Source organism: Quercus lobata, chromosome 10 (assembly GCF_001633185.2).
Source record: "Quercus lobata isolate SW786 chromosome 10, ValleyOak3.0 Primary Assembly, whole genome shotgun sequence".
NCBI classification, from domain to species: domain Eukaryota; kingdom Viridiplantae; phylum Streptophyta; class Magnoliopsida; order Fagales; family Fagaceae; genus Quercus; species Quercus lobata.
The window spans coordinates 16719900-16736241 of record NC_044913.1 but is presented as its reverse complement, the minus strand read 5'-3'; the positions used below and the strand labels follow the sequence as shown (position 1 = coordinate 16736241).

The 16342-nt window shown below is 34.1% G+C and overlaps 1 protein-coding gene and 1 non-coding gene across 2 annotated transcripts; one reads left to right on the top strand and one right to left on the bottom strand.

The window, feature by feature from the left end:
• Positions 1 to 9541: 9541 nt before the first annotated feature.
• On the bottom strand, positions 9542 to 9622 carry TRNAL-CAG. The gene has a single exon. It is a non-coding gene; the product is annotated as a tRNA-Leu (tRNA).
• A 69-nt stretch (positions 9623 to 9691) lies between these two features.
• Positions 9692 to 14814, top strand: LOC115962425 (pentatricopeptide repeat-containing protein At1g74600, chloroplastic). Its single transcript, XM_031081262.1, has 3 exons — positions 9692 to 12459; positions 12945 to 13146; positions 14386 to 14814. The coding sequence occupies exon 1, from the start codon at positions 9759 to 9761 to the stop codon at positions 12438 to 12440; it is 2682 nt and encodes an 893-aa protein (XP_030937122.1). The 5' UTR covers positions 9692 to 9758; the 3' UTR covers positions 12441 to 12459; positions 12945 to 13146; positions 14386 to 14814.
• Positions 14815 to 16342: the final 1528 nt, after the last annotated feature.

Sequence of the window (16342 nt, the reverse complement as noted above, 5' to 3'; positions counted from 1 at the left end):
AATTCTATGATTTTTGAGTTATGAGTTATGGAAACTGAAAACACATTTTAGGTGTTTTCAATTTCCATAACTGAGTTTCCAATGGCATTTTCGTAATTAAACACACATTCATGGGACCCACAGCTAGAGACAAGCCACGTCAGGCGCACCTTTTTCTTCTTCTTTCTTTCTTTCTTCTTCACAGACTCACTCCAATGGCCATTTTTTTCTTATTCTTCATTCTTTTTCTTTCTTTTCTTCTTCACAGAAACACCAAATATACTTTATCAAAAAAAAGAAAAAAAAGAAACACATGGGTACCGATTTCTCAAACCCAAAAAATCAAACCCATAAACACATGAGTTAGATCATACACATTAACACAGAAACACAAACCCACAAACTTTTCTCTCCTTAATCTTGTTTTTGTGTGCTTTCTCTTTAGCCAAGCACCAACAGAGGTAACCACAATCACCATAAAAAAAATAAAAATAAAGCAATAAAGCACAAGCAACAGAGACAAAGAAAGGGGCATGAACAACAACAGAAAAAACAGAGCACAAACAGAACAATACCCACAAAAATCAAGCCTTGGGGTTTTCAAAAATCAACACCGATAAAACGTGGAGATCGGCACTGGGTTGAGAAGGTGGGAAATCTGTGTCAATCAACACCGCTACACGTCAGAGGTGGGAGATCGGCGCCGCCACTACACCAATCGACGACGCTGCTACACCGATCATCTTTTATCTTACCTGGGTTTGGGTTTGTGTTGGGAGAGTAACAGGGCAATGGTGACTGGAAGAGAAGAAAATGAAATGAAAAGAGTTGAGAGAGGCAGGTAAGCTAACTATACTCAGTGACATGGTGCTCAAGCAGTGGGTCCCACAAACAGTAGAAATATTTGAGTGATGGGGAGTGAAAACAAAAACCAAACGGGTAGGATATTTTAAGTGATGAATGATGAGCAATGAGTGATGAGTGATGAGTGACGAAAATTGAGTGATGAGTGATAAGTGATGAGTGATGAAAAAAAAAATCCAAACAAGGCCTTAAATTGCAATGGAAGCCTTGTATACATAGTTGTTTGTCAGTTGTCACCTTCTCCAAACCACCTCTAGTCAACTTTCTTCAAAAATACAAACATAAAGTGGCACAGAAAAACCCACAACTTGCCCATGTGGTGAGTTGTGGTTGGTGGAAGGGTAGTGGTGAGACACCCCTCTACCAACCACAACTCGCCACATGGGCGAGTTGTGGCCTTTTTTGTGCCACTTTATGTGGCACAAGACTTTTCCAATAAAAAAATCATAATGCTTCATCATGGATTACATCGGTCTAGTGGCAGCGCCACATGGTGTTCAGAATCAGGGGGTTCAAATGAACCCCCTAACTTGTGTGTGTGTGTGTGTGTGTGTGTGTGTGTTTTTTTTTTTTTTTTTTTTACATATAACATTTTAAAATATATTTGTTTTGAATACCTTAAAATAAAATTTTGAACCCCTAAAATAAGTCCAAAGAACAAATCAATTCAATACTAAAATTTATCTTGGCCTTCTTAAACAAAAAGAAAAAACCCAACATCAAACTAATTTAATAAAATCTCAGGAAAAAAAATAGCAAGTCCAACAACAAAAATTAGTAATTTGTTAATCTTAAATCTCAGAAAAAGACAATTAAATGAGCTATAAAGTGTAAACACTAAAAGAAAATTAAATGTGAGGTAGTGGAAGTGGGACGTGAGATGGCAAAAAGTGAAGACAGTTTTTTTAATTATTATATTGTTGCGTTGAATTCTTAATAGAGTAATGTAAAAATCACAACAAAATTCTTCTTAATGAATTACAAAGACTTGTAAGTTGTCACAATTGAGTTCAATTGTTAAATAAAAGAATTGAAAAGAGTAAAAACAAAAACTGATAAATAATGAATTAGAGTATTCTAAGTAATAATAATTAAAATTCACTTAACAACAATAACTAATAACTTTATTATAGTAATAGAGAATAGATAATTTACAAAATTTAATCTTAGCAATAATAATTAATATCTTCATTATACTAAGAAAATATATGCCCAATGAACTTATAATTTATCTTTAATTCTTTTGCTAATACTATGAATAAATTTTTGATAAGGAAGTCACATATACCGCAAGATTTATCTCTTACCTAAGATTTATTATCTAAAAGAACTCGTGTTGACTTTAAAAAAAAAAAAAACTCTTCCTTTGGATCATAGGTTACGAAAGATCTCATCAATATTATCATAATGATCAAGATGAAAAAAAAAAAATTTATTTACTAAGAGCTCCTTATCAACCTCTTCAACACGAATTTGAATGACCCTCCTAAAAAATATTCTTTGAGTCATCATTGCGTCGGTCACTAGTCCCATTTTTATTTTTGGCCATTCACATTTGTCACCACTAATTAATAGCCTATCACACTCAGCACCCAAAAAAAAAAAAAGCCAAAAGTCATTGTTTCTTCCTTTTTTCTTTTTTTTTTTCTTTTTTTCTTTTTTTTTTTAATGAATCAACTGTTTCTCTTGAAAAAAATTTAATCAATAGTTTTTCAACTTGTCCCTGATATATCTTCAACTTAAATGACAAGTCATTAAATATAATAATTAAGATAAAAGAGATTATTAATAAATTAAAATTTTTAAAAAGTAGACAAATTATCACTAAAATACATGACAAAAGTTCTAATCAAATAAACCAATGACACGTTAATAGCAAAATATTTGAGAGAAGAAAAGTCATATACTTGAGTAGAAATTTGCATACACAACTCCAGTCGAATGTGGAACGGCGACGGTCGGTTCGCTGATCGACTCCTGACATGGACTGATGTAGATTGCGATGGCAGCCCAAGTCTGCGCTGTAGTCATGCATGCAGAGATGTCGTTGCTACGAACATGGTGGACAGCATGCCTGCCTTAGCAGCGTGCACGTGAGGCTACCATATTTGGGCATGTTGGGATGCCCAAATAACCACTTTTAGGCATGCTAGCATGCCAATGGCAGCCCCTCATGCATGCTGCCAATTCTCTGGCATGCCTGCATGTATTTTGGCAAGGGCGGATTGATGCATTTTGGGGCCTAAGTCTAATACTGCAATTGAGACATTTTATATATTTAAATATAACTTTAAAAAATTAAATATTACTTAAAAATTTATTATCTTATTTTAGATCCAAAATTATTATTAATTAACATGAACCACATAGAATTGTTTTCTAAAAAGTCTATAGACAGAGAAAATTGACAAAATTTTTCACTTATGTTGATGTGGCAGATTAATAGTGGTAAGTAAAAGAGTAATGTTAATGGTAGACTTAGATGAAAACTAGTAAAAGTTTGCCAACTCAACTATTGTGAAACATGTTGTGAATTTTTTTTTTTTTTTTTTTTTGGTACATTGCTCTCTTTTTCTTCTTCTTCTTCTTCTTCTTCTTTTTTGATAAGTGCTAAATTCACAATATTTTTCACAACCAATCATAAGTGTTAAGTTGTTACTGATTCTAATTTAAACACACCACTAAAATTATTATTTTACCAATATAACAATCTATTACTTAGGATTTATTGTAAAAGTGTTGTGAAAAATATTATGGACTTAGCATTTCTCTCTTTTTTTTCTTGTTTTTCATTTGATAAAAAAATATTATTTTATTTATTGGCAAATATTTCTATGGGGCCAGAGAATTTATGACCCCGGCCCACTTTACATTAGGGCCCAAGGCCCGAGCCGAGGGGAGGCATTGCCGAGGACGTACAATGAAAGTCCAAATGGCCTACAGATATAGCCGAGGACGATTTTGTCCTCGGCATCCCAGAGCGCTCTTAAAAGAAAGGGCGAGCAGAGTGTGGGAACGGCCCAAGTAAAAGGTTGCCAATACTGCAATTAAGTACTCTGCGCCTGACAGGTCCATGCTCTCCACCATGCTCTTCAGCTTTTACAACCACCCCCAACAGTACCAGCCCTAAAAAGTGAAACCTACACGTGGACGCATAAGAAAGGGGAAAGGCTAGTATAAAAGAAGGGGGAAGCAGCCAAAAATAAGGGGGGAACATATCGTCTCCCAGACCATTGAGCCCTGAAAAAGGAGAATAATAAGAACATGAAACTCCTCGAACGAGGTCTAAGGACCGGAGCCACTAAAGGCGTGTTGGAAAAAAGTCTTGTTAGATACGCCAGGTTCACCCTCGTGCAAATTACTACGAAGACCATGACTAATCACTGTCTGGTGACCAAGGTCTAGCCTTTCAACCCACTCTTTACAAATTTATTGTTTGAGCCTTTAACGTATAAACCCAACACCAGTTTGGGAACGTTACAAATTAAGTCCTTACAATTTCAACTTAATTAATACTTTACAATGAAAGAAATAACTATATTAGTTAAAATTTAGGGGCCTTTTTTCTTCTTGGACCCTTAGGCAACCGCCTCAATTGCTTATAGTATAAAGTCAGCACTGCATGCTAACATGCCCAAATAACCTATTTTTCCCAAATTGTATTCCTAAATTCCTTCTATGATTTTAGGGAGGGTCCCAACAATCGGTTTGGCATTCCAAGCATTTTTTAAATTTGTTATGATTTTTCCTAACTTTCGGCTTTCGAAAATCATTAAAAAAAAAAAAAATATATATATATATATATATGTTGATTTTGGCTTCAAAGAACATGTATGAGTACGCAAGCTAGGGCACGCGTACGTAGAGAGTTAAGCATGCATACACATGCTCAAGCTTGTGTACACATGCTGACCTTGTAGTCCGAGACTATCTAAGAACTTCTCTTACTTTTAGAGACTTGAGCAGTAAACTATACACATGTAGGACTTGGAGCAAGCTCGCAAACTAAAACTATGAATAAAAATTATCTATCTCACTTTATTTTGTGTTCCACTTTATACTTCATCAATCACAATATGCCATGTGTTTGATTATTTTCCATTTTGAAGTTTGGTTATTTTATAAGGAAAGTTCAATGAATATATTACAAGTTGTGATTGATAAAGTATAAAGTGGGATTGAGGATTTGTATTCAAAACTTGTTGATGAGGATAAAATAAGTGAAGGACAAGGGTGATGGGACATGTTTTGCCGTCAGCATTTCCAAAGAGCTGACGGCGATATGGTGTGAAGGAACTCCACGTAGAGTACCATAAAGCTGGACATCCAGAAGCTGACGGTGCTTAATCTGACGAAACAACATAGACTGACGGCGTCAATCATTGAATACTTGATCACCACGTTTGCGTGTATAAGTAAATAACTTGCTCCCCACGCTTCATGAAACCTAAGGACTCCTATATGGAAAGAATCCCGCAAAATACGCCGAAAGAGACTCCTATAAGGAAAAGACTTCTATTCCAAGGAAAAGAAGGCAAGCCCTACAACTATAAAAACCATGCTCCCTCACAAACCAAGGTACGAATAATTGACCCTCTCTAGCACTCTAGAGCAGTGAGAATAATTCTGACTTGATCTTCGAAGGGTGTTTGGCCGATACCACACCGGTACTCTCTACTAGGTCCTTTCTTTTCACTGTGCAGGTGTCGTTTGTAGTGCGCGAGGACTGTGCGGCTTACTGGTGGTATTTTCGGCATCATCACTTGTAAAAAAAAATAGTCTTGGAATTAGAGATTAATAAATGAAAACGAAAAAAAGCAAAAACAAAAACAAAAAAACTAGGTCAAACTAACTAGTAAGCCTAGATGATGTATATTAAGAGCATTAGCATTAGCTCATGTAAAAGAAGACTTGAGCATTAGCATTAGCATTAGGTTATATTTACCAGACAAAGAGGCATGAATTCAAACATGAATTTTTCACTAGCCTATTTATGGACAAAACTACACCAGAAGCGAAGTTGAGCTTTTTTATATGGATCTTCATGTGGAAATCGAGGACCATTCTTCTAGGAGTGTGTTTGGATAGAACTTATTTTGCTGAAACTGAAAACTGAAAACACTGTAGCAAAATAATTTTTAAATGTGTGAATAGTACTGTGGGACCCATTTTTAATGAAAAAATTGATAAAAAATGAAATTTGTGGGTCCGTGAACAGTGCATATGTGCACTGTTCACTGCAAAAAGTCAACATTTGCTGCAATACTCCAAAAACGCGTGAAAAAAAAAAAAAAAGAAGAACCAAAACGCAACGCAACTTATTAGTGAACCCAAACACACACTAGATTTCATCATATATTCGAGAATGATGAGTGACTCAATAAGTGGTTTTCCATTAACAACAAGTACAAGAACCTTCTTATGGATAGGGTTGTACTTGAGCAGCACTAAGCTTTTGTTCTCCAAATCTTCTTCCACGTACTCATATTGTATATCTTTAATTTCGAGGGTCAGTTTCACAAGCCTAACGAAAGGACCATGCAGCCTCATGAGGAAATGCAGCCTCACGAGTGATCACTTTGTTTTCCTCCGCCATCTCTGTGTATGATATTGAGATTCAAATTGCAATGGAAGCCTTACATACATAGCCAACTTTCTTGGAAAAAACAAACAAATAAAGAAATCACAATGCTTCGTCATAGATTACGTCGGTCACTAGTCGCATTTTTATTTTTCGCCATTCACATTTGTCATCATTAATCAATAGCCTAATAGACTAATAGTTATACAACTTTTTTTTTAATAGTCATACAACTATTTTATACATAAGAAGAATAGAGCAAAACATGTATACCGTCATAAAGAACAGAATAGTGAAAGCATCCCTATAGATAACCAAGCAATCAGTATCTGTAAGCATAATATCTCCAAGGTATATATCCGATCGATCAATAAGCCAGGATATTTTACCATACAAAGAGGCATGAATTCAACCATGAATTTTTTTTACAACCTGTTTATACACATGTAGAACCTGGAGCAAACCAGCAAACTAAAACCGTGAATACAAATTATCTATCTCACTTTAGTTTGTGTTCCACTTTACACTTCACCAATCACAATATGCCATGTGTTTAATTATTTTTCATTTTAAATTTTGGTTATTTTATAAGAAAAGTTCAATAAATACATTGCAAATTGTGATTGATAAAGTATAAAGTGGGATTGGGGATTTATATTCGAAACTTGTAAAAAAAAGTCTTTGAATTAGAGATTAATAAATGAAAAGGGGGGAAAAAAACAAAAACAAAAACAAAAAGCTAAATTATGTATATTAAGAGCATTAGCATTAGCTCATGTAAAATGGCACAGGGGTCAAATTTTGCCCATCCAACCCCAATAATCATCCACATCAGTATATGCATCTATTGTACAAAATACATTTTTAGTATAGTACTTGTGTATATTGCTATTGTGCATTTTTGGTTTTTATTCTTGCTTTTTGTATCCCAAGAAAGAAGGAAAAATATGTGTTGCCATTTCTCAATAAAAAAATCAAAAGTTTTGAAACATTAAACCCCCCCCCCCCACCAAAAAAAAAAAAAAAAAAAAGCCTCTTATGTTTGTGGTGTCACTTATGTGTCTATATCAAAGTGATGTTAATCCAACATAATTTGTCACTTTAGTAAGTTGGGGAATATTAAAAAAAAAAAAATTTTGCTCAAAATAAAAAGTCCAAGAGTTTTGAAACATTAACAAAAATAATAATCACTGTTAGTGGTGGGTCTAGATCACAGTGATATATTATTCCAAGAAAATTTGTCAAAAAATTGTCTATAATATTGCTCCATCTTAGAGTCTTGTAAGTTGTAGCTTAGAAGTATTGACTACTCTTATTTACAAGCAATGGCAACTCTAAGAATTTTTTCCAGGGAATCATTAAGAAACTTAAATTTAATAAAATTTAATTAAAAAAAAAAGAACTTGAATATATTGAGTTATCAAAAAAAAAAAAAAAACACAAATACATGAAGTTTTACAATTTCCTTTTACGAGTTTTCATATTTTGAAAATGATAATTTATTATTAGTTGTCATTATCTATTGTCAATGTAAGTATGATCATTTTATTTTGTTAATTTTGCATAATATTTTTGTCTTTATGCAATTGTGGTTATATATTTGTCATTTTTTTATAAAAATATTTTAAACTAAATGACAAAACTCAACTCCACTTGCACTGTATAATTATTAACTCTCACAACTACACTCATCCATACATAAATAATACACGGAGTTGTTGTTTAATTGTGGGATCAGCTGATATGTGACTAGGGTGTGCAAAAATATTTTTAAGAGTAAATTAAATTAGTAAAGCAATATTTTATATATATAAATTTTTTTTTTTCAAGGCAAGGGGTTCATTTGAGCCCCTTAAGTGTATGTACAGCCACCCCTATTTACAAGGAGAGACGATGATCAACTCCCCCCTCCCCTAGGACTGTAACTATCAAAATAAAAACTCAATAGCTTTTAAACTATAACAAAAAAAATAAATTTAGCAACACAAAAAATTTCACACACACACACACATATATATATATATAAATATATATATAAATATATTGTAACTATTAATATAACCTTTTGTAATTGGTATATAATAAAATTCATTTTAATGATGTGCAAGTTTCACAATGCATTCCAAAAGAACACCAATAAACGCAACTACTAATGAAATCCAATAAGAAGAATAAATTTTATGGTTGCTTATATATGAAGTGATGTTATTCCAATAAAAATAGTGACCTTAACAAGTTGTAAAAATATTTAGTAAAAAAGTCACTTATGTGTTTATATCAAAGTGATGTTAATCCAACATAATTTGTCACTTTAGTAAGTTGGGGGAAATGAAAAAAATATTGCTCAAAATAAAAAGTTAGAGAGTTTTCAAACATTAACATAATCGATGTTAGTCGTGGGTCTATATCACAGTAATATATTATTCCAAGAAAATCTATCAAAAAATTGTCTACAATATTATCCCACCTTAGAGTCTTGTAAGTTGTAAGTTGTGGCTTAGAAGTATTGACTACTCTTATTTACTAGGAGAACTGATGTTCAATTGCCTTCATGACTGTAACTATCAAAATAAAAACTCAATAGCTTTTAAACTTTAACAATAAATTTAGCAACGCAAAAATTTTCCTATATATATATATATATATATATATATATTGCAACTATTAATATAACATTTTCTAATTGATACATAATACAATTGGTACATAATAAAATTGATTTAAGTGATGTGCCAGTCTTCATAATGCATTTCAAAAGAACGCCTATGAACGCAACCACAAATGAAATCCAATGAGAAGAAAAAATTTATAGTTGCTTTTATATATGAAGTGATGATATTCCAATAAAAAATACTGACCTCAACAAGTTGTAAAAAAAATCTAGTAAAAACTTTGTCTCTAATTTAATTTTGCTTAAGTTGGAGATTTAAAAAAGCAACGGCCAACAAGTTGTAAAAAAATTTTAGTAAAAACTTTGTCTCTAATTTAATTTTGCATAAGTTGGAGATTTAAAAAAGCAACGGCCCACAAGTTGTAAAAAAATTTTAGTAAAAACTTTGTCTCTGATTTAATTTTGCTTAAGTTGGAGATATAAAAAAGCAACAGCATTATTTTATTTGTCAAGAATGGGATTCGAACCCATGCCCTTTCGGACCAGTACCTGAAACTGGCGCCTTAGACCAACTCGGCCATCTTGACAGTTTTTAGCAAGTTGTCGCAAGAGAAAATATTTGTTTAAATCTACGATTGACACGCAGAAACTCTGAGTCCCGCGCTCGGTCAAACCAAATCTTCTGTATGCTGTGTCTCTAACTCTCTTGCTTTATGAATCCAAATGAACACTCTCCTCAATCAAAACTTCCATACAAAAATCCCACTTTTGGCTTCAAAACTCATATCTTCTCTTGCAGTTTTTGAAAAATCACCGACTTTTCTTGCCAAACATGAACAAAATCTTACTACTCCTTTTGACCCATTTCAGTTCTTCAATGAGAATAGGAATTCCACACAATGCACCATCAGAAATACAAAAGTTATACATACCCATTTGCTCAAATCTGCTGCTTTACAATCTAATATCTTTGCTGCAAATTCTTTACTCCATTGGTATTGTAAATCCGCTGCCATGGTTGATGCACTCAAACTGTTTGATACATTGCCTCAACCAAATGTTTTTTCTTGGAATATCGTTATTTTGGGTTACAATCAGAATGATTTATTTGAGGATTCATGGAGGATTTTCTGTAGGATGCATTCGTTGGGTTTCGAGCTCAATGAGATAACCTGTGGGATTGTTCTTTCTGCTTGTACTGCTTTGCAGGCTCCCATGCTTGGTACGCACGTTTATTCGCTTTCCATGAAAAATGGATTCTTTTCGAATGGTTATATTCGGGCAGGAATGATAGATTTGTTTGCAAAACATTGTAACTTCAAGGATGCCTTAAGGGTGTTTCATGATGTTTCATGTGAGAATGTGGTCTGTTGGAATGCTATTATCTCTGGGGCTGTTAGAAATGGAGAGAACTCAGTTGCCTTGGGTCTTTTTCGCCAAATGTGTTGTGGGCCATTTCAGCCAAATAGTTTTACATTTTCAAGCATTTTAACTGCCTGTGCAGCACTTGAAGAACTTGATATTGGAAAAGGAGTTCAAGGGTGGGTGATTAAATGTGGTGCTGGAGATGTCTTTGTGGGAACTGCTATTGTTGACTTGTATGCCAAGTGTGGAGAAATGGAAGAAGCTGTTAAGGAATTCTCTCAGATGCCATCACGCAATGTTGTTTCTTGGACTACAGTTATCTCTGGTTTTGTGCAGAAGGATGATTCTACTTCTGCCCTCAAGTTTTTCAAATATATGAGAGAGCTGGAAGTGGAAATAAATAAGTACACTGTTACTAGTGTACTAACTGCATGTGCTAAACGAGCCATGATTGAAGAGGCAATCCAAATCCATTCCTGGATATTAAAAACCGGGTACTATTTGGATGCAGCAGTGGGGGCTGCTTTGATTAATATGTATTCAAAAATAGGAGCTCTTTATCTATCTGAGTTGGTCTTTAAAGAGGTGGGAAATATAAAGAATCTGGGTACATGTGCTGCAATGATATCTGCTTTCACTCAGAATCAAAACTTTAGGGGAGCAATTGAAATGTTCCAGAGGATGTTACAAGAAAGTGTGAGACCAGATAAGTTTTGTACTTCTAGTCTCTTGAGCATTATAGGTTGTTTATATTTAGGAAGACAGATCCACTGTTACACTCTTAAAACTAGTTTAGTATCTGATGTTTCTGTGGGTTGTTCGCTTTTCACTATGTACTCAAAGTGTGGTAGTTTGGAGCAATCATACAAAGTTTTTGAGCAAATCCTTGAGAAAGACAATGTTTCATGGGCTTCAATGATTGCCGGTTTTGCAGAACATGGCTGTTCAGATCAAGCTATTCAGTTATTTAGAGAAATGTTGCTTGAAGAAATAATACCTGATCAGATGACCTTAACTGCAACTCTAACTGCATGTTCTGCTCTTTGTTCTATACGAAAGGGTAAAGAACTTCATGGTTATGCTCTCCGTTTTGGAGTTGGCAAAGATATAGTTGTCGGTGGTGCACTTGTGGGTATGTACTCAAAATGCGGCTCCCTAGAATTGGCAAGTAGAGTGTTTGATATGCTTCCTGAAAAAGATCAGGTTGTGTGGTCATCTTTGGTTTCAGGGTATGCCCAAAATGGGTACATTGAAAAGGCCCTTATGCTGTTCTGTGATATGCTGATGGCTGATTTCACCATTGACTGTTTCACAGTTTCATCAGTGCTGGGGGCGGTTGCACTTTTGAATAGATCAGGCATTGGGACTCAACTGCATGCCTATATTACAAAGTTGGGCTTAGATTCAGATGTTTCTGTTGGCAGTTCACTGATGACTATGTACTCAAAATCTGGAAGCTTAGGAGATTGTCGCAAAGCATTTGATCACATAGAGAATCCTGATTTGATAGGTTGGACAACCATGATTGTCAGCTATGCTCAACATGGGAAGGGTGCTGAGGCTTTGAGTGTCTATGAGCTTATGAGGAAAGAAGGAATTAAACCAGATTCAGTGACTTTTGTTGGGGTTTTGTCTGCTTGTAGCCATAATGGATTGGTTGAAGAAGCCTATATCCATCTTAATTCAATGGCCAAAGACTATGGAATTGAGCCTGGTTATCGTCATTATGCCTGTATGGTTGATCTTCTTGGTCGGTCAGGGAGACTGAAAGAAGCTGAACAGTTCATTAACAATATGCCTGTCAAACCTGATGCTTTGGTTTGGGGAACCCTGCTGGCTGCTTGCAAAGTACATGGAGATATTGAGCTTGGAAAGCTAGCAGCCAAAAAGGTTATGGAGTTGGAGCCATGTGATGCTGGAGTTTATGTTTCCTTGTCAAACATTTGTGCAGATATGGGCCAATGGGAAGATGTCCTGAAGATTAGAAGTCTGATGAAGGGAACTGGAGTGACAAAGGAACCTGGTTGGAGCTTTGTGTGACACAGTTGCAATATGAATGGTGAGTCTCGATAACTTATGATTGTGAATATTTGGTTTCGTGTCTGTGTGGTGTTCTCATATAATGCCCCTTTGAAGTTGTGGAACAAGGAAAGTTGATAGATGTCTGAAGAGTAAGCAAACCAACGCGGAAGGACTTTAATTAATGGGAAGACAATGCTATGCCCAATAGCACATTCTGTTTAGACAAATTTTATGGACTTTCATATTGCTTTTCAATTTTCTCTTGGTTTTGCATTTATAGTTTCTAACTTCACAGTTTTGGATGGGGTTTTGCCTCTTATGTTCTCAGTCTTCTTTTTGTTTTAAGCTTTCCAGTTTACAGCCTACAGGCATCTACATTATCTTATTGCATTATTCATGTAAATTATTAAGTTAAAATACCACTAGAATATCTTCTAGTGTGAAGGCCAGCTTTACCAATCGAAAGTAGAAGCATTCTCTGTACATAAATTTGCTGATTTGTATCACTGCACTTCCTTGCAGAATAACTAGTCTACATTTCACCAAGAGTGGTATTGAAGTTTCAGAGTAAATCAGGCAGATCTGGTGGTGACCTGTTCAAAAATTCAAGAGTTTGGACACTTCATATAAATACAGGGTGATAAAACCTACATTCTTTTAGTCCAGTAAAGAGGGCAACACAGATAACTCAGGCTAATGGAAACTTTTCAGACTCTGAACATATGTAAGTCATCCATTGTATTCATGCTTCTTTAACTCTCTTCACATGAAAATATGCAAGGTGGTCTATGTTTATTACTTGAGGACATGCATGGGTCCTTATCTCAGATTGTCTACTCTTCCTCAATCTACCTTCTTTGATGTTTGTAATATTTTTTTGTACTGAACTTTAAGTAATTACTAATGACTACAAAGGAAAGGACCCAAATAACTTACCAATCAAAAGAATAGTTAAGATGAGGCTGCAGGAACAATGGTGCTAAATTTTGTCTGTGTTATAATTTGGTAATATATTTATTTGTTTTTCTGTGGCTCTTCATATACATGATACTGCAAAATAACATCACCAAACTTTCTAAATAATGCATTCAACCCAATGCTATAACAATTTGAGGAATGAGCTTGTTATTTGGTTGGTTGACATTTTACATCATGGTCATGAATCATGATATTGGTGGCCACACCCCAAAATCAACTAACTCTGATAATTTTAGTAAATACGACATGGCTGTATATGCATAGAGAGAGAAATTTGCATCAACAAGAATAATTACCAATGCTACAATATGTCTTACTGTTGGACTTTTCCACAACGTACCTGATCTTCATATCTTCATTCCAAATCCACATTGATTTAAATGCTCTTATACTTGTTAATATGGCTGAATTTTATCACACTGCTTTGCATTTTTTCAATTCCCTGTCATATGCAATCAGAGATTTACCTTATCAGCTGTTTGTTTTTCCTTCTATTACTATTAGTTTTGAGTTTTGAGGGCAGGGTGAAAGAGGGGCGACTGGGGAAGGGTGTGGGAAAGAGGTCATGCCCAAAAGTTTGTACATATTTTCTTCAAATGAATGTATGTTTTTATTGGGATTCCATATGATAGTAGATGAGTTTGTTTTAGTGGGCATGTGTTTGGGGTTTTACGAATTGTATTTCCATTTCTGAATTCTTACACTCTATTATATTAAGTTTTTGAACCTGCTGTATTTTTTTTTATCAGAATGTTCACCATCGTGAACATGATGCTCAGCATTTTTGAATAAAAGTTTTATTACCTATCAAAAAAAATTTATATATGATAGTAGATGAGTTATATAACATGTAAGTTTTTCCTCTTTCTTCTGCATGAGCATTGAGATCATTCCCAACTGTTTTTCCTATCCAATCCAATTCTGTACTTGAACTGTCTCCACTTCAAACATTTAATTTTGCTTTCTTTTTTGAACTGCTTTGTAGTCTGAATGTGGATATCTATCATGTTCCATTGATGAAACAATGCAAAGATCGAAAGGTGACATGCTATTCAAGGATATTTGCCAGGGTTTAGTATGCTCTTTCCAGCCTGTAGTTGCTCTTAGCTTCGGATATAAGAAAAAATGAGCTGAAGGCCGAGTGGACACTGACCGCACAGTTGAGTATGTGTAGAATGACATGGGTGTAATCTGTGATTGCATATCATATACAGAAGGGAGCAGACCCTTTTTTTGGGTGATAAGTTTTCTATTATTGTGGCTAAATTACAATTACAACGGGCCTTTGCCTGAAAGAAAAATAGCACCAAATGTTTGGATATTGGTTGTTCATTTTTCATTGTAATTTGTACAGACATTATACATGCAGTATTTTGCCAGTTTGTTATGAAGGGTGTGCCTCCAGAGGCTTCAGCATTCAATGACCCTTATTGACCAATCACCTAGTGATAAAAGAAACTAGCAAACCAAACTTGCACTGCAAACAAGAAATCCTAACATGAGCATGCAGCAACACAAGTTTTTGTACAATTTAAAGGAACTGAAAGTTGAAACAATGATTTTTGTGATATTGGGGCTTATGTGCAATTGTTGAAAGTTTATGGGTTACAATAACATTTCTGAAAGGTTAGGAGTCTTTGTACAATTTAAAGGAAGTTTTGGGGTCAAAAAGTAATTTAATGAAAGTTTTTGGAATTTATGTGAAGTTTATGAGCTCTTGGGCTTTGTTTTTGGGGTTATGAGTTAATTTGATTTGGGCTTGGACATGACTCTTAATGATTTTATTTTTAGGTTTGGACCGTGGGTTGGTGGTGTTATGGGCTGGCTGTATTTTTATTTGAATGAGCTTCTCAGGTTTCAGATTGGGCTTTGTCTTTGCATGGTTTTTATTTCTTGTATTTTGTTTTTGGGTTTTTGGGTTGGGCTGTGTATGTATATTTTGAGTTTAATTGTGGGCCTGAGACCTGGAATGGGTCCAAAATAAACTGGGTAAAGCACCTACAATGTATCCAGCTAACCGGACCCAAATTTGGTTCCTCTTTAACCTAAACGTAAGGCACCCTCTGGCCCCTAAATCAAGCTTCTTCTTTTTCTTTTTCTTTTTCTTTTTCTTTTTTATAGATTTCATCATTATATTCAAGTTGATAGTAAAGTCTTTGATGGTTGAATAAGAGATCTGGGGCTAAATTTTTGCTTACACCAAAAACCAATTGGTCTAATGATAAAAGAATTATTATCAGGAGCAGACACCATACGTTGAAACTTTATAAATATATATATATATATATATATTAATTATTATAGATACCAATTTTGAACAAATGATAATGGTGTTAATTATTAGATTATTTAAATTATACATAATTGAATGATAAGTGAGATCGACACTATGAAATACAAATTCAGGGTTCTATTCATCTAAAGTTATTTCATTACAGCTTATTGTATTCTTTGTAATTTTACTTGTTTTCAATGTAACAAACATGCCTTAAGTGTTGTTTGTGCTTAGGAAGCATATTTTATATTTTTGAAAAGTCTTAGTAGTTTATGGTATTAGTCTAAAGCTCGAGGATATTTTTGTATTTTACCTTTTTCTCCTTTAGTTATTATTTTTAATTTTACACCTCAATATTATTTTTCTCGAAAACAAAATCTTACATAGTTTTTAAAAATTATTGATAAACATTCTAATCAATTAAATATTTTCACACACACACACACATATCATATCATATACTATATAATAAAAGTTGGGCTTAGAAGCCGTAATTGCGCCAAGTGACTTCACCAAATTGTAGAAATTTTATTAGATTTTAAAAATATATATATAATTTTTATTTTCCTATAATTTCTAAGTTGATAAAAATCTTAATTTGATTACAATCCAAATTCTTCATCTAATCCTTATTTTTTAAGTGTAGTGTATTATAATCCAAATTCTT

Bases quoted from the DNA above. Each gene is read 5' to 3' on its own strand.
- LOC115962425 (XM_031081262.1), top strand. From the start codon at position 9,759: ATGAACACTCTCCTCAATCAAAACTTCCATACAAAAATCCCACTTTTG.